The sequence below is a fragment of the Acartia tonsa genome, chromosome 12, assembly GCF_053477335.1.
Source record: "Acartia tonsa isolate MP-2025a chromosome 12, ASM5347733v1, whole genome shotgun sequence".
Lineage (NCBI taxonomy): Eukaryota > Metazoa > Arthropoda > Copepoda > Calanoida > Acartiidae > Acartia > Acartia tonsa.
The window spans coordinates 32,368,238-32,390,491 of NC_137271.1; the positions used below are offsets into that span (position 1 = coordinate 32,368,238).

General features: G+C 35.4%; 2 protein-coding genes across 2 annotated transcripts in view; both read right to left on the bottom strand.

Moving 5' to 3' along the window:
• Window positions 1–22,254, bottom strand: part of Ns4 (Nucleostemin 4) — a 160,580-nt gene that overhangs the window by 105,629 nt on the left and 32,697 nt on the right. The gene's annotated exons all lie outside the window — the stretch shown is intronic.
• Window positions 1–22,254, bottom strand: part of PAPLA1 (Phosphatidic Acid Phospholipase A1) — a 256,678-nt gene that overhangs the window by 37,475 nt on the left and 196,949 nt on the right. The window contains exons 17-18 of the mRNA XM_080178180.1: window positions 21,298–21,401; window positions 20,421–20,562 (exon numbers count right to left, since the gene is read on the bottom strand). Of these exons, the coding sequence (XP_080034306.1) occupies window positions 20,421–20,562; window positions 21,298–21,401 (246 nt within the window). The remainder of the gene's footprint in view (window positions 1–20,420; window positions 20,563–21,297; window positions 21,402–22,254) is intronic.

Genomic DNA, 22,254 nt, shown 5'->3' on the forward strand with positions numbered 1-22,254 from the left:
ACCTTTTAAAGCCAGAAAGAGAAGTTGATGGTAGGAGAGTTAATAAATAACTGAATAAATTCAAGAGGTACATGCTATAACATTAGCTCTGGACCAGGATTTTAGTGTTTGTCTGTGCAATTAAATATCTGTGTGTTAATATGTGACGTAAATCAGGCATGGTTGTAGGCATACATATTTGAACTGGTTGTTTATATGATTACATTAACTATAAACATAATATCTTTAATAAACATATACTATTAGCAAATCACATACAGATTACCATGAATAGGCTAGCGTTACCCATATATGGTGTCATATAGGTAAAGATAGGCCTATGAATGCATAAATTGATACAAATAATGCCTTGGGCCTAGCTAAAGTAATTGTGTCTTGCCCCTGAGTGCTACTAGTTAATTGCAGGGCACGTGTCAATCAAAGGTTCATAATATGATCTATAAAGTGTTGACTTTATATCAAGCATAGATAGATAGTTGTGGATGCGAAGCATTTCTGTAAAAGTCTCATATGTACGTTCAAAGAATTTGAAAATTGAGGATCGCATCTCCAATGGGGGTAAGTTGTTAAAAAAGAAAAAAGAGAAAAAGAAAAAGTTTAGTAGTCCCAGTATATAGGCATATATAATAAACTATAAATGTATTCCAAGCTAAGTTAAATACGCTTTCCATTAAGAAAGTATGCTTTGCGTATTTTCATAGCTGGGTATACAAGATGATAAACCTCCCAAATAGAATACATTCTTTTCTTGAGGGGTTTAGTTTTATCTAACATTGTCACATCAATAAATGTTTTTGCGTTGGTTGTTCTGGATAGTTCAGCTTCTTCTGATGATGAACTAGGTGGTGAAGTGCTCTCGTTCGAAGTGTAGGTTGAGGTTGGGGGTGAGGTAGATATGTAGCCAAGGGCGTCCACTTGTGCTACCTCGTTTCCATTCTCGTCCAAGGTGATTGAGTGATTTTCCAGGTCATAGTAGAGTTGGTTGAGGTCATTTGTAGAGAGGGATAGTGTGCTGCTGGAGCTAATGTCACTATCGGTCTCCACTCTACTATCTTCTGTGGTATTCAGGGCTGTATTTAACAAGAAATTCCTGATGGTGATGGACAGGTTCTCTGAGAATCCATCGTACTCTGGTGTGGTGATAATGTTGTTGTTCTCGTCTATAGTGTCAAGGTGTTGACAGGAACACAACCGCAATCCGTCCAAGGTAGGGTGGTGGTAGGGCTCCAATACTCCATGATCATCTAGGTTATCTCCAGGCTGGTCCATGGTAGATCCTAAAAAGAGTTAGTGCGCATGCTCCAACCGGTTCCTTGGGGTATCCTGGCTATGGTAATCTAAACAAAAGAAGTTTTAATAATCTTTTATTAATCCTTTTATCCCTGGGATATTCTAGAAATTCTTTTCGTTACAGATAGACCTATAATGGATTGGTTAGTTATCTCTATTTCTGTTAAATATAACTGTTTCCTGAATATAAACAATATTTTATATAAAATGTATAAGTACAATTAGTATTTACATATCGTATTAATTTCTTTGGTTACATTACTCGTATGTATGTAAAAATATAAGATTTTACTAACAATAGTTGGTAACCCTTTGTTTGTATATTTTGTATATGTACATATGGTTTATACCATTGTTGGCATTAGCTGTATTTATGTTATTTTTAACATGAATAAATTTTAATCATTTTAAAGACTAATATCTTACATTACGTTGCTGTCAAGTGTACCTTTTAGACTTAATATCTACAAAATATATCGTTCGACGTCCGTAATTAAATTTTACGTAACAATAAGTTGTCAACCCTTTGTTTATGTTTGGGCGGTCAAAAGTGATAGGGGTTGGATTTGAGCGAGGTTATAAAAAGCTGGCGGCCCAGTAATTATGCTCATTTTATTAATAATTGTCTTTGCGAGCAGAGCTTGCGTTCGAGTGTTTAATTTCACCGCTAAATTCCAAGAGAATTTATATAAAAGTGATAAAATATAGTAACCCGTTTGTTTTATATGAATGTTTTTATGTTATAGATTGTTGATATGCCCATTATTGCATTCGTTAGCCGCTATTTAAGACTCAAGAATCTTATTTTCTTCGTCGATAAGGCCTTTATCACTGTATTTTTGATCGAAAGTGGGTTAGAAGCAATATGGGTATATCTTCAATATATGACAATTTTGTTTTATATGATATTTGTAGTTTTGATAGGACATATCTGAGTCATCAGGTAAATTGACGTACCTTGTTTTGTTTACGTTTTCCGTCTGCAAAAGTTAAATTCGTTCATCGTAAACAAAACTTATATTGACACAGATATGTTCCATCATTCTATTCGTTTTAACTTTTGATTACAGCATCCCCTTTTTATAATCAAAATTTATGGAGTCCTGATTCAAATCTCCTAGGACAGTTTTACTATAGGTTTTAAAATAAGATTTTCTTTTTACTTAATTCAATTATAATGACGCTAATTGATAGGTTATTTTCGTTACGAGTAACTCAACCATATTTAAAAATGGTCGCTTACAAAAATTATATTTAGCTAGCTTTATCGAAAGTGTTTTTAAAACGTCATTGAAAATATTCAGATTTAGCTAGTACATAAGTTTTTAATTGCTTGATACATCATAAGGAATATGTTTTTGATAGCTCAGCGATAGCTATTTTTAAGCGTTGAATCATGTAAAATTAATTACATATTCTTTAACTTAATTGAATCTAATAAAACAAAGTTTTAATGTTTGAATAGCTTAACGATAGCTATTTTTAAGCGTTGAATCATGTAAGATTAATTACATATTCTTTAACTTAAAGAATTTTACTTTTAGATGATAAATCAAAGTTTTAATGGTTAGGAGGTTCAACCATAGTTGCTTAGAATACAAAAAAAAATATTCGTGTGTACAGTCTTTTTCATAAAATTAACTTTACTATATTGCCTTTCAGAATCACTAGTCCTCTATTTTAAATTTACATTCGCTCATAATGTATATACCTGACAGCCTGGACGCGCATCAGAATATTAAGGAAAGATTCGAGGAATCAATGAGAGCGGCTGCGGCCACTCTTGCCAATTCCTCGTTTCTTGAAAACTCCTTAGACGACTCGAGTTCAGTGTACAGCGACCAGTCCGGGATGCCAAGCCTTGCTGATGTCGATGACTATGGGAGTACAAGTACTTTTGATTCTGTAGAGTCCGAAAGGGATCAAGGGGAGATGTTTGGCAACGAGCATCTCTCACTGATGCTTAGTAGAACGATACAAATCATCTGGTCTCTCCTCAATTCGGTGATGCAGAACTCCTGCGGTGACATTGGTGACGATGTTGCCGGAGGTGATTCTGGGTCTGCCGAGTCGAGGAGAGACCAGAAGACGAGTCTGGACACATTCAACATGGATGGCTTAATTAACATGTTGTTGGGTTTAGGCTTGTTTTCATGTGCTCTCATAGTGGTCTTCTTCGGTGCTGTAGGGCTTGAGACTCTAACAAGATTAGACAACACCTCAGACAGGTCGCTGGCTCGCTGGATAAGAGATGTATGTACGCGCCTCCGAAACATAGGCGTCAGGACCATTGAGCTTCTTCACTGCGGTAACAGGACCAACAGGACTAGATCAGGGGTTATGTCGCCAACTGTGGAGCCGTCGGACACCATGTATGAAGCCGCGTCCTCTGTGATGGATGATATTCTGTCAGATACACAGGTGAGTTTTCTTCTGTTGTATATTTCTTTTCTGTTTTGTATAAATTTTTTTTCTAGCCACCCGTTTTGTCTAATAAAGCATCATGTTGTTGCAGGGTTGTTCTGTCCTATTCTCACTTCCTCAACGTTGACTTTCGGCTCTTCCATATATATCGCTCACCGTTTATCGTCGTTTTATGTCGCCAGAGAAATCCGCTCGGTTACCGCAATTAAATTGAGATACCAGTTAACCTTTACTAAAATCTTAATTAGCAACCTAATATTATTTCCCTCTGGGAAGGTTAAGAGTTTGCTCGTGCCGCACGTTTCTCATTGGGGGTTTAAATGTTAGATCAAGACTTTAATGTTTTCTTTTGTTTTAGGCTCCCTCTGCTAGTCCATCGACTCCAGCCGAAGTGAGATCCAGAGTTGGGCTGTTTGCCGTACACCGTCTGTCTGCCACTGAGGATCGAGTTACTGGAAGTAATGTGCCTGCGGGATTGGACACCTCGTCGGGAAGTCCTGGCTTCCGTCCGTTGATCTTTGATCAAACAGAGCGTCTACATGTAAGTATCCATGCTTTAGTTTTCTATTAATTTTCAGAAAGAGGCCGTACATTTGTACACGTATCTAGAGGTATTTGCAACTAAAATTCTTTTATTGGTAGAATATTAATCTTAAAATGTATGGTTGCATAAGCATTTTTGAACCGATCTAAGATTTTAATTCTGGTATAAAGTGGGTTGAATTGCTACCTAATCATATAGCTTTACAGGATTTTAGGCATTCTCATTTCCTGATTTTCCTAGATTCTTTGTTGGCGTTGCGATTAAACTAATAAGATCTATTATATTTTAGGCGACCAACTCCATCCCCCTGACGCAGTTTTACACCAATATGGGGAGGTGTAATCGGGTCAGTTCTGAGAGGACAGCTGAGGGATCCAGCGACAGCTCTTCCTTGAGCTCTATTATGTGCCTTAGTCGCATTGAATCTCCATCTGCAGCTGATTTGTCTGTGGTAAGTTTGATAAGTTCTTATAATATTTCTCCGTTGCAAAAATTACGTAACTTAGACTAGGCTGTTTAGCTCAGATAGCTATGCGTTTAGACAATAACTTTACTTTAACTATGGTGTAACTCCTTCCTAATAGTTAATATCAAGATTCTGGATAAAGTATTAGTGATGTATAAAAAAAATGACTCACAAACATATATGGATAAGCGTTGATACATTCTCTTGTGAACATTTATTAAAATGATTGTCTAATAATGTCCCCTTTCTTAATTTTAGGATGCGGCCAGTTTAATCCCACTGGTTGACGATATCGAGGACGCCGATCTCCCGCCCATTAGATTTAATGCGGTGACTGATGAGATCGAGTACCCCACACCACTGCGGGTTCTCAGTTTAGAACGTCTGCGCCGCTCCATGCGTACTCCAACTCCTGCCATCTTGGAAGAGATAACATCAGCGGAGAGTAGCTTCAATTCAGCTACGCGTTCCTCAGATAATAACAGAACAGAGGATTCCGTAAAGTGGCGCTGTTAGCTTGGTTGAACTATGACATAGAAATTTTAAGACAATGACCAGTTTTAGACAACATGTGACTAAATTTACAGATTTTCTAATTTTTTTTATGTAACTAGTCAAAATAGTAATCACTATGAAGTAAAGACTTTTGTTATTAGACATTATGACCTTTTATACTGTACAAAGCCAAACATTAATTTACACTTCTGCCATTATGTTATGTATATACATGTTTAGTCTGTAAGGATATTTAGTATGTAAGGAAATGATTATAAGGTTGTATTTTCTTTATGCCCATAATTTAAAACTTCATTCAATTCTTAATTACTTTCTTCGTAAGCGAACTAATCCTTTTCTTTTCTCAATAGTATATTAACAACTGTAATTACAGCCTTATGTCGCAGTTTATTCATTCTTGTTAGCTTGTAAGGGTCATGTATATATAGATATTTAATCGAACTCGCACCTCAGTACCTTTTCTCTAAATTTCATTGATATCCATCCCTGTGCATTAATCGTGAATTTTAATTGTGCTGTGATATAGAGAGGACTTGTAAATAGCATATATATTTTTTTTTTGTAACCAATATCTAAGTAGACCGAAAGACTGACGTTAGACAAAGTTATTTACATACGCTTATTCAAGTATTTTTAAGAAAACTCATGTAAAGACTGTTTGTGATTCAAGTAATTAAAGTAATATCATTGATTGGATGATCTCATTAAGGAAGCTTTATTTAATTAGAAAGGCTTAGAATAAATAGCGTTTCCCTTTTAAATTTCAATACAATAGTCATAAAGTTTAAAGTCTCAAGGTAAAGTGTTCTTATGTCCCTTTAGATTTAAAACTAAGTCTTATTTCCAACAAGTAGAGTTAAATTTTTGGCTCCCGTTGGCTTGTCATTAGGCTATGTGCTTTTTATATGTACAAATTCAACATTTAGCGTTCAATTAATCGTATTAGCAATCTCGAAGTTTTATTATGTGCCATTATACAGCTTATGTCCAAATTATATTAACTAAGATGTTAAATTGTCAGAAAACTTCTTACTATCATAATGTTTTTCAACTACTGTAAAAATAAAAGTTTATGTTCTGTTTTCAAAATTGATTTAATTTTAAGTTTTCACCAAAGAAAAATATTTGTCAAAAAAAATTTTATACCTTTTCTAAAGATTATTTACTTTTGTTAAAATAAATATAGCGATTTTAAGTAGCATATACACTGTTATTTACTGATTTAGTATTTGTTGTGTACAACTCCCGTTTACGTAGCTACTCTATAAGTATTATTGTCTGTTCCTTAATTTAGTTAGATACATAATTAAAGTTTATTTTTACAAGGTGCTTAGTCTAGCTTACATTCACTTGGTTTATGATAACTTTTATAAATAACAAAATTTCTTGCTATGTTCTTTTTGATATCTCAACTATGATTTATGCGATTAATTTCCTATCGTTTTCAATAATTACATAGAGATATATGAGAATATAAGTATTTTACATCAATACACATATGTACAAGAGGTTTTATCATATGCAAAACTTTTATATCGTTAGGATACGTCCGTACGTCATTGTTAGAAATCAGATTATAAGAATCAGTTTTAATCTAGTTTACTCTTCGTGGATAGTGGGGAGAGTACAATGTCCAGAAATGAGGAGGACTGTGTCTCTCAGATTCTCTATTTGGCGTGCTACTGCCCGTAATTCGTCTGTTATAGTCTGTCGGCTTCTATACTCCTGCTGTCTATTCCGTATAACCAAACGGTTGTATGCGTCTCTATAAGTGTTTCTAAGTATACGACAATGCAAGTATCGTACAATACGACTAGGTTGGCTGATTCCACAACTAATTTTAAACGATAACATTTCTTTAATCATCGTAAGCAAGTTATAACAATATTCTACTAGGTTTGCGAAGGTCTCATGTAGAATTCGTTGTGATCTAGGCATAGGCTTTCGGAATCTAGTTTGCATTTTATAACTTTTGTAAAATATTCTGTTAAGACTTACGTGTTATGTGATAACTGTAGTACTTCACAAGGTTGGTGATTTCCTCACTTGTGGATATGTTATAGTAAACTGACTCAATTTCAGGATAAAATTTAAGTTATCGTTATTGTTTACTACTACTAAAATTCTGAGTGGGCGTTTCCTGTCCGAAGTTATAATTAAAGTTTTTGACATATTTTTTGTATGTAGAGTGGTTATAGTTTCTAATAACTAATCAACTCATCACAATTCAAGGCGTATATATATAGGTTGCCTATTAGTACTGCTATGTTTGTACACTTTGTACAATTTGTATTAAATGTTTTAAATAGTTTTTGTGTATATTTTAGGGTGCATATTTAACATTTGTAACATTCGTATTTTTGTACAATCTGTATCAATCGTTTGACTCTGTTTGCCTATACAGAATCAAAACTCTCTATATGCAATTTTTTTTATGTAAGTGTTTTTGAAGGGATCGACTCTTTAGTCGACGTATATTGCATATAGTTGGTCTCCCCTGCTGAAGAGAAAAGATGTATATTTTACCACTGGATATATAACCTTGAGTGGGAAAATTTACATGAATATGATAACTTAGTTATCAGATTAGAATAACATATTATCATATTGTTCACAAGTTTACAGGGTAAATGTAAATGTAAATTATGGTTGTGAACTTGTGCCATTCCGAAATCTGACATGTCTATCATTTATTTTCCTAAGTCGTCGACCTCCGGTAATAAATACGGAATCGAGTGTCATGTCCTCATCGGCACTTGAGTCCTCTATGTCCGAATCAGAGTCTAATGGTTTCTTATTTTGTGACGCTTCTTTTCGTGTTTCTAAGGGTGAGTGTGCGCGTATTCCTGGTTGTGGATCCTTTGAATTAACCGGGAATATAAGCGGAAGTGTGTCATTTTTAACTAATGTGGCTATCTCTTGATTTGTGAGTTTATTATAAGGCTTTGTAATAATATCCCTTATTTCCTCTGGGAGGGTGTCAAAATGTTCGTCCATAGGCTTGAACTTTTTGATTTCGTTGAAAGAGTATTTAAATATTTCAGTTCTTTTGTCTGAAATTCTTTCAAGCTTGCAACTGTTAGGGCTTACATCCAAAACTCTATAGGGTGAAATATGATAGATAGGAGTAAGGTTGGGGTTAACACCAGGTGTAATAGTGTGATTTCTAACCAAGACAAGATCTCCTATATCAAATTGTTTGTGTATGCGGGTTTTGTTAATATACTTTAGTCTTGCCTCCCTTCCCTTTTCAATAGCTTTTGCTGAAATGTCCAAGTTTTCTTGTATACCGTCCGAGAGGTCTTGCACATAGGCTTCTGTGCGAGCTATTTCAGGGTGATATTCATCCGGTTTTATTGCTCCAAAGAACAATTTAGACAGGGAGCTACGTGTCCCGAATAATAATTCCATGGGTGAAAATCCAGTTTTTGGTATTTTAGTGCAATTATATTGTCGGACTATTAACGGTAGTAGATATACCCATGAGGTTTTTGAGTCTTGCGCCAAAATTTTAATGATTGGCCATTTTATTACTTTGTTGCTAGCTTCCACCAATCCTTTAGAGGGTGAAAAGTACGCAGTAGAATACAAAACTCGGATGCCAATAGAAGCAAAGAATATCAAATTTTGCTTTTCTAAAAATGATTTTGCATTGTCGCACAATATTTGTCTGGGGGAGAAATTAGGATAGAAATAAAACATGAATTTGTTTATAAATTCACGGGATGTGAGTGATTTCATGGGATATGCAAGAATCATTCCTGTTAGTTGGCAGACTATAGTGAGGATATGATTATAACTACGATATGGGGGCAAGGATTGTATATAGTCAATACTTACACATTCAAAAGGTCTTGAAATTGTACTATAAGTTCCTACTTGTTCTAATTTTGTAGATGAATTTTGAAGTTGACAATTTAAACAAGATCTAGTGTAATTTCTAACATATTTCTTAAGGTTAGGGTGGAAGAAATTTTGCATATTCAAAAGCATTTTAATTTCTCCACTATGTACTAACAAAAGATGAGTATAGCATACTAATACTGGTAATAGTTTGGTTGGGAGATAAACCTTTAAATCTCCTTTTATTTTTGTAAACAGAATCGTGTCTTTAAGTTCGTAGTTCTGTCTTTTATAAGTGTAGGTGTTTGATTTAGAGGTTAGACAACGTGTGTAAATGTTAGAGTATTCATCTTTTTGGTTTGCAATTATATTTTCTATGCTAATCCTTTCTTTTAGGATTTCCAAAGGTCTTAGTACTTTGCCTATAACTCTATGTTCTGCGGCAAGTGAATTTATGGTGATTTTGGGTTTTTGTTGCTTTGGCTGTGGGGGTTGTTCATCATAACCCAAATAGTCGGGGTTATCCATAATGAACTGTGTCCATTCTTCAATAGTTCAAACTTTATATTGGGGTAAGTTATCTTCAAACCCAGATTTAACAAATTTAGGTAGGGCTACCTTTTTAATGCTTGGTAAAGTAGCCTTATATGCCCTTGTTAAGAAATCTGCCAAATTGTCTTCTCCTCTCAAGAAAGACATTGTTAGCTTCGGTATTAGAGTTAACAGAGTGGTATTCCACCTTTTCAACTTATTAACGGCTGTTAATGCTTTAGGATTGAAGAGATAATAAGCACACTTTGCGTCTGTTAACAAAGTACATTCACAGCTTGGACCTATTAGAGTTCTAAACGAGTTTGCTGCATAAATAATTCCTAGGATTTCAATGTCTATGATATGTAATCTTGACTCAGCAACGGTAATTTTCTTTGAGGTATATGCGATAATTTCAAACATAGATGCTAAAGATTTTAAATTAAAGCTATTGGTTGATGAAACCATTGCGGGTCTTACTATGTGTTGCTCTTTGTGTCCATATAGTAAAAATACAAAAGGGGGTTTTGTTTTGTCTGAACAGTGTTGAGTGACAGGTTTGGCACCCTCTATATTTGTGATAACTATCACAGGACGGTACATAGCTACACTAAGAGCTTCAAATATGAGTTGTTGCTAGATATACATATCCATGCTCTAGTTTGCGAATAAATTCTAAGAATTTATCCCTATCATTATTAAATACAAATTGAATATACTTTTGTCTCAACATCGTAGAACGTATAATTTTTGATGCTCTTTGCAGGATGGTGGTCAAAGGTGTTTGAACTTTATTTAGTTCTAAAAGCAATTGTAAAGATATCCCGAGACTATTGTGTACAGTGTCTTCAGGATAGCCCAAAGTTTTACTAGCCAAATATTCAAACTCGGGTGGTCCATCTTCAGACATACGCTTAGCATAATCCTTAATGTTTTCACCTTCATTCTGCAAAGGTAGGGGTAAAATTGGTAACCTATTATCATAAATAACATGGTGTACAGGATCATCGAAGTTTAGCCCAGGGGGTAGGGTTTTAGCCTGTAATTCTGGTGTCACTATTTGCGCTAAGACTGCTGAATATGAGCCAGTTGAGGTGCCGGCTGCATCTGATAAGATAATCTTAGGTGCCGATAAGTTAACTAATTTGCTAAAAATTGGTCCTGAAGCTAAAGCTTTCTTAATGTCTTCGAATGCTTGTCTTTGTTCTGGAGTTGGGACAAAAGTTTTACCTAATCTAGTAGATGTAAGTGAAGTTAGAATATGTGTAGGAGCCATAATATCAAATCTTAAATGTTTATGCATACTTTGTAGTACTCCCATAAAAGATCTCATTATAGTAATATCAGTAGGCATGGGAATATTTAGAAGTTTTTGTACTCGCCTTTGATCTACACAGCAATAATTATGTGAAATGAAGAATCCAAAGAAATTTACCCTACTTTTAAAAAGTTGTGATTTCTTTAAACTAATCTTTCCTTTATGCGTGTGTATTCTCCCCATAACTTTCTTCAAAATCTTAAAATGTATATTCAATGATTCTGATCTAGTTTTAGCTAGTTCAGTTGAGACAATGAAATCATCATAAATGTGTTGGACTTCTGGGATAGGTGAGTATACCATTTTAGCTAAATCACCGTCCATTACAACATTACCATTATCATCATAAACCAGTTCCCAGTGTAATATCTTTTCCATAAAGCGTGATAGACTTTCAGGTGAAGTCTTAATGCCAGTGGGTAAGGATGCGTGTCTAAAAGCTCCTAATGGGGTTGCAAACAATGTTAGGTCTCTGCAAGAAGGTTCTAGCGTTATACTATGAAAAGCGTTAGCCATGTCACTACTACTATGCACAAATTTATCCCTTAGTGACTGAATCAAATTTTCTGCTGTGGGTAGTAGTGCAGGTTCAGACTGCAGACAAGGATTCAATTGTTGAAAATTTACAATTAAACGAGGACAGCTCCCCTGATCCGACTTTGGAATCAGATAAGCTGGGCTTGCATAGTTGTTATAGGAATCCCCATCCAAATTAGCTCTTTCAATGGTGCCGTTCTTTAACAAAAACTCTAAGATAGATTGCATTTGCATTTTCTCTACGGGTGATAAATAATATAATTTCTTATGCTGGGGTAAAGTTTGACCAGGTTTTAGTCTAATTGTATAATTGCCCAGATATTTACTCATGTTACCTCTATCAGTAGAATGTGTAGATATGATATCAGGGTAAGATTTTAGGAATATGTCTTCTATATAATGTCTTACCTCTGGTGGATAGTCTGACAGCACCACAAGATCCTCTGGTTTAACAAACTGGTCCTTTGGCACACTATAGCCAGTAGGTTCTGTTACATAGTCCATGAGGTTATCAGATTCAGCTATATGTTTTAAGCCAAGTTCAATAACGTCATCACTATTCTCAAAGAGTTTATTCTTTTCAGGATCTGGTGTAGTTAGAATTTCATCAATATTAGAACGGTAGTCAGATAAGGCTACTCCTGGTACTGGAGTGTCATTGTTTATAGCTGTAGGATTCGGTATATATCCATCAGCTAAAGGAAAAGATCGTTCTACCAGATTGATGGCGCTGTATTTTGGTAGCTATAAGAGTTGAACTGAGTGGTTTCTGGTGTCTAGTGAGATCTGATTGATGGCTGGAGCCGTAGCTTTTTCTGCGTGTCGCTCCAGGGCTTGTACAATCTCATCTAGCTCAGTTGTCACAGATACATTGTGTAGGAATGATTGCGTAAAATCAAAGTCTGTGGTGATCTCCTTGACTACAAATTGGTTGCTTGGTTCCAAGTATCCGGTGATAACAGTGTTAGTGATTGCATGTTCTCGGTTGTTGTCCTCGGTTGTTGACAGTCAGTTGCGTTTGTCCAGGTTGAATTTTAATTCCTCCATTTCTATCATTGGCAATGTGGTCATCGCTGAGAATGACTTTTGTTCCAGGAGCTAAGTTGAAGAAATGGTTGATGTTCATTTCTATAGTCTGAGTTTCATTAGGATCAATTTTGTCTATTGTCCCTGTGCAGAGTTGTAACTCATAATCAGAACAGAACAGGCTATCTAGTACTCTCCCAGGATGGAACATAGAGTATAGATATGGTGCTGGCGGGTGGTTGTCCGCAACGAAAGTCAACCCTAATTGGAGATCTCTAATGCCATTCATTCCGATGATCATAGGTGTGACATTCTTGTGTTCCTCAGGTACAATCATAAATGGTACTGGTCTATAGATGCCTGAGAATTGTGTGAGACGAATCATGAGAGTTATTTCTCCAGCTACTGGGATTTTGTGTCCAGAATAGCTGACAAGAACCATGTCACTCTTTTCCAGATGGTTCTTAACCTCATTTTGTTGTACTCCAAATAACATACCAAAATAGCTGGTTGACATGATATTTCTGTCTGCTGCTGAGTCAAACAAAGCTGTCATGTATACATCGTAGTTTCCATTTGACATACAGCCGGAACAGTTCAGGTACATTTTCCTATTTTCATCCATGATAGCTGCAGAACTATCTACCGCTAAAATCTTGGGGTCATTAGGATCCATTCGAACGGTGATAGCGTTAACCCTACTTGTTCTGCCACGCTCTTTGGATTGTCCATTGGCTTTGGCGTCAACCCATTCTTCATATGCCTGTTTAAACACACCACCAGGTCTTACTTTACCACTATGGTACAGTTCCATCATCGCTGGTCGTCCAGGGCATAGGTGTTGAGCGTGGTATAGGTCTTTGCCATACTTCTTGTGACAGCTTGGGCAGTATCCGGATGTTAGTGCTGTTTGATATTGTCGTCCTTGGTCATCGCACAGTAGTCTGCATCCATCTGATATTTTGTGTGAATTTTGACCACATGCACCACAGTAGCGCTTATTGGATGTTCCATAGGAGATATGATAATCTTGTTTGGTGTTCTTTTGTGGTTGTCTATCTCTATTATCCCTGTTTTCTCTGTTGTAGGTTTTAGGATAGGCTGGTTTAGCAGTAACTTCTCTAACTGTTGGCCTTTTATAATAGCTCGACGTAGCGGCAACTTTAGCAGGCTGTTTGTCTCTATTCATTCTTGTATCCCTGTCATGTGAGTAGTTGGTGTTGTTTGTCTTTTTATGAAGCGATAAATCTCCATTGTAACTGGCTGATACACCATTCTGCTGTAGGTCCAGATCTAGGTCTTCAGTTCTAGGATACATGGAAGCGGTCAACTCATGATATGTAGGGGATCTTCCAAGATCATGTGTGAGATTGTGATGGTTTTCAGATGCTATATTGCGGCTATTTGTTGGTAAGCTACGTTTGAGTGCCTCCACTGCAGTTATGTTGAATACATTCTGTCTTTCCTTCTTGTCTGTATAATGAACAGCGGCTCTGCTGGCAAGATTCTGAATTGTACTGACAAGCTTAGGGAATGACATGGCTTTGGTTCCCTTAAAGGCTATCAGCTTAGCTTGAGCTTCCTGTGGGCTGATGAGTATATCATACTGTAGCAGTAAGCTATTATAGACACTTTCAATAGATAGTCCAAGATTGAAACTCTGCTGGATAGTAGTATATGCTTCGCCAGTTGTGGTTCTAAGCATAAAGGTTTCAAATTCTGATCTTGAGAGGTTACATAACTCCTGAGCAGTGTTCATCTCTGATAGGTAATCAGTAATGTAGGGTGGTTTGCCGTCTCCTTTGAAGCAATGCTTGAGAGGGAAGGTTCCATTGGCTAACTTAAGCTTTTGATCGTTGCTTAGGGTGCTCTTGCTTGCATAGCTGCTTGGTGGTTTAATTCCAGTTTGGTTGGTGAAGGTACTGAAATGTCGTTGAGTGCGTTTGTCATTCTCCTCCTGTACAATACGCTGGGCCTCTAACTCAACTTCACGTCTTTGTTCCTCTTTGTATTCCCTCATACTCTGTGTGTAGTTGGTACAGAAGTTCCTCATCATTTCTGAGTCCACACGTAGGTTGGGGTTACAAAGTCTTATTGTATCCAGGAATTGTGGGAACAGGAAATTTCCCAGAGGATCTGATAGTGTTGCTCTAACATATCGATCTCTGATCAGTGCATCTGGTGAGTCCTCGCGCATGGGTATGGATCTTACAGATTCCGTGTCTGGTTCTGGCGTCTTGGTTCTCTCACCATTCTGTTCTGGTTCCTCCTGGTTGGGCATTGGTTCCTCTCTTCGTGTATCATCTCCTGCAGAAGCTGCATCAGCTGACGGAGTTCTTCTTCCAGGCGTCGTCGAGCGTCCTCGACGTGGAGTGTTCGCCTTTTCAGCGTTGTCATCTTTCTTACTTTTATTAAATAATGGCATTACAGCTAGCTTAAAGCTTTTAAGCTTTCTATGAGTTCTTTAAAGAAGCTTATGAGATGTTGTACTATTTTAGGATTTAAATAGCAAAGGTACAAGAAGAAACTGACTAATGTGCTTAACGTTAAAACAATCAAAAATTGTTTACAATAGCAAATTTTTCTTTTAAAGTTGTTAAATATAGATGAGTATGTATTGTCTACTTCACCTACAGTTGTTTCTATGTCGTGAATGCTTGCGTGTGAGCTTTGAATCTTATTCTGGAGTGTGCGCTAATGCACTCTTATCCTTAATTAAGCTCAACTGTAGAAACACTTTTACTTAGACTTATTCTATATTTGCCTATAAAGCTAATGTGGGTTGTTTAGCTGTACAAATTAGCTATAAAGTTAAATAGAATGTTAAGGTTTGCAGCGAAGTTAATTTGGGTATGCTAATATACTATCACAAATTAACTGTTATTTGCTTAGGCGTCGACTTTTCCTAGCAAATGTTATTGTTGAGAAAAACAGCAATTTATAATCCTTGTTGAATTCTTACTCCACTCTAAGGATATGTAGCTTACAATCTGCTTATTCCTGTAAGGCTTTATGAATATAACTTACTAAGGTTCACTCCCAAAGGATCGTCTATATTCTAATAGTATTGCAACGGTTTTGCCTGAATATCAAAGATCTCGCACCCAATACTTATAGTTGTATTAGGGTATGCCTACCAATCCTACTAAGTATTATTCGCGAATTATTATGGGGCTTCACTTGTGATTTCAATCCTTATAACTATATTATTGAGACTCAATTTAGATTGTTATATATATGAATATAATCAGTTTGTTTTCAAGGTTATTATAGACCGGATGTGCTCCACTTAATTAGTGAGAACACAAAATTCTATGTGTCTTACTGAAGTGTGATATCCTACGCAAGGTGATCAATCTATACGCTGGAAGTTGTCAATCAAACTCTTTAAAGTAGACTACAAGGTTGGTGTTATTGCTTGGTCAAATATTATTGAAAATCAAATTAGCTGAATTAGTGCACTTTTTTTTTCTAAAAAAGGTAACAATTTTAGATTATAAAGATTATGAACTATATGTACACACTTTATTTTACTTGGTTATAGACTTTATGCTAATAATCCTAAGTAAAATTAAATTTTCTCAATGGTATAAAAAGAAAATGTTCTTTCTTTGTTTTAATCCGGATTTTTATAAAGACAGTAGAGTACTTCCAATATTACTTGCTACTTCTTTTAGAGACGTCCCAAGACTCCCAAGATAGGCTGCTGCAACCTTTTGCTGCGTTTGGTTACTAGAACTTTGTCTCTTATAAGTGTGCTTTTAAATTACATATAGGGCTTAGGTTGTTGACTATACTTTTAAATCACTAATATTCACTATCACTAATGATTGATGGTTTATAACTCTTCTCAAGTTGTCTGTAGAATTCTGGCGGCACATGAAATAGAAAATTTTAGCATTAGCAAAGCAAGTAAAAATTTAGTTTTCATGTCCTACTTATTGTTGAGTGAACTGTGTATTGTATTTATGTATGTGTTTGTAAGGAACATACAAATAAAAAATTTTCTAAGTTAAGATTGAATTAAAAACTTTCTAAGTCAAAATAAAATAGAATCACTCTAAGTCCAAAGTTGGAAAATTTTGACTAAGTCCGAAAAGTTTCTAATGAAATTATTCTAAGTACAAAATCAATAAATTTTGGCTTAGAAAAAAAATCTAAAAATATCTTAAGTACAAAAATTAGCAAATTTTGACTAAGTCTAAAAAAAATTTTCTTATTGAAATTATCCTAAGTACAAAGTTAGTGAGTTTTGACTGAGAAAAAAAATTTCTTTTCAGTGAAATTATACTAAGTACAAAATTAGTGAATTTTGACTAAGTCCAAAACTTTTCAATGAAATTATGCTAAGTACAAAATTAGTGAATTTATCTTGAGACAAAAGAAATAGAATTACTCTAAGTCCAGACGTGGAATATTTTGTCCGAGAAGAAATTTCCTAACAGTTCATTCACAAAGCTACTTTAGAGATTGCCTATAAGTCAAAAGAAATAGAATCACTCTAAGTCCACTGTTGGAGTATTTTGACTAAATGCAAATCTCGCTAAGTTAAGGATTTTAAGATATAAAGTATTAGAGTGTTAGAATTATCCTTCACCAAAAGAAATAGAATCTCTCTAAGTCCATAATTGGAATATTTTGGCTAAGACAGAAATACTCTAAGACAAAATTTTCTTTTAAGTGTGGAAAATGAAATTTGTTAATCTAGTTGGAAAAATCGTAATTATTACAAGTCCGAATTTTGGTAAATTTCCAACCAAGTTCACAGTTTCATAAAAATTACTATAAGTCCAGAAATTCGAGATTCTCTCTGTAACAAAAGAAATAGAAACGGTGCTAAGTCCAAAAGTGGAATATTTTGCTCAGAGTCTCAGGAAGTCTCTGGAGTTATTTCTTTGATTGCATACAGCAATTTGTCTACACTTATATCATTCCAACCGATCGATGTTGAGAATATCTTTGAGACTTTGAAATATTTTGTTTAACTCAAAATTTTGGAGGCAATAGTTATTTTGATACATCCGCATATAAATCAGAATTGCATTAAGAATATAAGTCCTAGGCATGTATAAGTAAGTGCAAATCTCAGAAAATCGGTTCTAACGGCACCAAAGTATTAGTACAGTTTAACTTGAGTATAAATGCTACAAGTTTGTAATAATCTTTTGGCCCTTTACTACGACTCAAGAGTACTAACTGCTTTCGGCATATTGTTTCAGAAACATGGCTCCAAAGACAATATGTATCCCAACTAACAGCGTTTCCCGTGTTCTATAGGATTTGCTCCTAAGTTTTCATTTAATAAGACAGTTCAAAATGGTCCTTTACAAATAGTATTTTGATAGCTTATAAATGAAAAGTTACTCCATGCTTGATTCTTAATAAGTTCTGGTTTAAGTATCAAAGATTCAAGTATTTCAACACTTAGAGAATTTCCGAATAAGTAAAAATCATACTAAGTCCGAAGATTTATATATATACTCCGCCACCTAGCACAACTCCTAAATTTCAAAACTCTGACTAAGTCCAAAAATCAAAATTTTGCACATAGCTCAATCATAGATTGTTCCAACCCAAGTGTTTTACTAAAGAGAGGCGGACATGGAGGTGCCGGTGTGCTGGTATTCTCTAGGGCCTCTAGAGTGTCAACCAGTGCGAGTGTCCTTATAGGGCGGCGACCAATGGCCACAAATATGCTAGCATTCTCTAGGGCCTCTAGAGTCTCAGCTAGTGCAACTGCTCGTACACGAGGCTCTCAATTGCATTTGTGTCGTGCCTTTCAGTCCCTATCTCTTCAAACGCCTCATAGTCCTAACCTTGCTCTCAAATAGTATCACAGGTTTTGGTAAATCCGATTTTTGCCATAACTACAATTATTCGATTTTGGTAAAAATACCTGCCTTAGGCGGTTCGGGTACGGTAAGGAAAAAAAGAAAAAAAAATTTATGAAGTATAATTTTTCTAAGATACAACCGGTAAGTTGCACCATTGTGTGTGCAAATGGAGCGTTTGTCCATAGTTAGGTATGGAGACCGCTCTTCTATGAGTACTACTAAAACCTAATTTTAATGCAATACACATAGACATTCTCATCGTCGGTTCGTTTGTTTAGAATGCTTAACCCTCTATTCCCACAAGTATAATACGAATTTGGTTGAGCTGGTGGAAGCTCAACAAAAGACCCACGCGAAGTATTATGTTGCTTTAACCTAAGAATAAATGGTTGGTTTTGATATTCGATCAGAATTATATAAGTATATTAAGTATTAAGGAAGGAAAATGTTTTTATAAAGTGTATTTATATTACAAGTGCATAAGTTAAGTATGAAAATATTTACAGGATAAGTGTTAAAATTATAAGTAGAGTAGGACAGAAATGTGCCCTAAGTCCCAAGCAGTGAATTGTGCTAAGTGTTAGAGTTCTAACATAAGGCCTGAGCTCAATTCATGCTAAGTACTAAGGGGCCTAAATTTAAACTACAATGCATGCCAAACAACTAAGTCATTACCTTTTAAAGCCAGAAAGAGAAGTTGATGGTAGGAGAGTTAATAAATAACTGAATAAATTCAAGAGGTACATGCTATAACATTAGCTCTGGACCAGGATTTTAGTGTTTGTCTGTGCAATTAAATATCTGTGTGTTAATATGTGACGTAAATCAGGCATGGTTGTAGGCATACATATTTGAACTGGTTGTTTATATGATTACATTAACTATAAACATAATATCTTTAATAAACATATACTATTAGCAAATCACATACAGATTACCATGAATAGGCTAGCGTTACCCATATATGGTGTCATATAGGTAAAGATAGGCCTATGAATGCATAAATTGATACAAATAATGCCTTGGGCCTAGCTAAAGTAATTGTGTCTTGCCCCTGAGTGCTACTAGTTAATTGCAGGGCACGTGTCAATCAAAGGTTCATAATATGATCTATAAAGTGTTGACTTTATATCAAGCATAGATAGATAGTTGTGGATGCGAAGCATTTCTGTAAAAGTCTCATATGTACGTTCAAAGAATTTGAAAATTGAGGATCGCATCTCCAAAATTTACCCCTGCCAACAGATTTCAGGGGGGGTAATTACCCCCCCCAAGCAAATTTTACCCCCGGGGTAAAAAATTTTGGGGGGGGTAAAAAAAATTTTCGGCGCGCTTCGCGCGCCATTTTACCCCCCCCAAACACGAATTACCCCCCCCCCTACAAATTTTTTACCCCACCCAAAATAAAAAGCTTGGACGCCCCTGGTGTCAGTCAAGTTTTAATTAAACATATTCCAAAGAGAGGGAGGGCGGGTGAGGGTTTATAGACCATCCACGGTTATTTTGTCTTTCATTTTAGCTCTTTGTATATATCTTATTATGCGCGGAATAAGGATTTTTAAGAGGCACTGAATAGAGTTTAGCAATCGGCTATAAGCTTAAAAGACCAATCAAATGGGATAATGAATTCAATTTGGTAAAGTTTTTGGATAACAAGCATTAGATGTCCAACTAAGACAATGCAACCAAAATTAACTTTCTTTGTTTCACAGGGATATGAGGGACCTTTGAAATTATGAAAATAATCAATTCTAATGAATCTACCTTTAATACCTACTAAGAAGAACGAATAAGGCTATGCTTTTCAGGGTATATAACTACTGGTTATGTAATCTTTGGGTAGAAAAAAAGGATGTAGATTTATTTAGTTCTTGATCTCAATCAATTGGAGTTTGAAATTTAAAAAGTAATGGTTAGGTTTATAAGCTTGCTTGTGGTGTAGAGGTTTACCCCCCTACACCTCCGTTATATTGGTTTATCCACCCCAAAATTCCAGTGATATGAGTCTTGATTAATCTAAGAATAAAAATTACAACCCCTTTTAGATTAAAAGGGGTGTAATTCTTTTTAAATAAATGTCAATATATGTGCCTAAGTACTGAAGCATTTCTACAGATGGTGGACTCGTCCATGATGCCTCCGACCCCGTGCACCACAAACACCATGTGGGACACGTCGGGCAAACGTTCCGCGGCATTGCACACCTCGCGGTAACCACGGAATATTCGGTAGCCTAAAAACACAGGTAAATTGATTGATTGGCGTAAAATAAATTCATAGATAAGCATAGATAAATAAATGGATTGATTGATGAATTTTTAAAGATATCATGTTAATTGGGTTTATTTATACACGAAAGATTCTAAATCTCTTGATATCATTTGATAGATATTATCATATAGATAGATACAAAAAGAATATAGAAGTATACCTAGAGGAATGAATATGGAAAGGTAGATAGAATAAAAGAAAGATACCATTACCTAGGTACTTGGCGATTTATAAAATTTTCCACACGGCCAGTAGATAGATAGATATAATAAGAAGAAAGATAAAGATAGATAGATACCTGTAGATTTTTTACTGCCCAAAGTTTCCACAAGTCCAGAATCAGTAGATAGATAGAAATACAGATAGATAGATACATAGACTATTGTAGATAGATAGATAAATATAATGAGAAGGGAGATAGATAGATACCTGTAGATTTTTTACTGCCCAAAGTTTCCACAAGGCCTCTATAAATCTTATAATCAGTAGATAGATTGATATCAAGATAGATAGAATATTAAAGATAGATAGATATAATAAGAAGAAAGATAAAGATAGATAGATACCTGTAGATTTTTTACTGCCCAAAGTTTCCACAAGTCCAGAACCAGTAGATAGATAGAAATACAGATAGATAGATACATAGACTATTGTAGATAGATAGATAAATAGAATGAGAAGGGATATAGATAGATACCTGTAGATTTTTTACTGCCCAAAGTTTCCACAAGGCCTCTATAAATCTTGGATCCTGTAGATTCTAGATGCATGTATGTTTCCTCGGGGGACATCCACTCAACCCTGCGGGCAAAACAAACAATTTTTAAAATGTCATCATGCAGAGTTTTGCAGGGATAAGGGGAAAAGGACAATTGATAGAAAACGATTTTTCTAATTACCACCGACATATTCTCTTTATTTTTAGTCTTAGGAGTGTAACTTTTTAAACTGAATAACACTCTGCTTTTCCTGTATATAAAAAATGTTGTCAGCTTTTATGAATGTTATGGACATAATTATAACATACTTTTGAACCTAGTAATAGTGTCTAACTTTTTATCTTTGTGACGTAACAAAAATCCATCTCTTTTTTAGGGGTTTCCTTTCCCACCTCCTCTCTCATCCTTCGATTTTTGTTACGTCACAAAGATAAAAAGTTAGACACTATTACTAGGTTCTATACTTTTAAAGAGTAAAATAAGTAAGTTGAATATAATGATGGGGGTAGTTTTTCATTGTTTGCACCAGAGTAGGTTAGGTTATATTGGGTACTGGGTAGCCAAACAGGGTAATTAGGCCACTGCATGTCTATGGCTCGCACTGGTAGCAGGGATCACTGGTAGGGACCTCTTCAGGTGTTATGCAGGTAAAATAAATTCTATTCTCTTAATGTTATAATTTATTGAGGAAAACCTTACATTATGTTTTAGAGTAAAAGAGTAGTGTAGTGTAAAAGAAATGTCCACACAAAAATTGAAACAATTAGAATTTCCCAACAGAATATCCATCTCAAACACAGCATAACAGACAGACGGACATAACAAGTTGTAGAAACATATTCTAGAAAAGATATTGGCAGTTTTACAGGCACACTTCTCATTACTCCTTTTTTCCCATCCACTATATTGACAACATTTAACTAAGTTAGTGAATG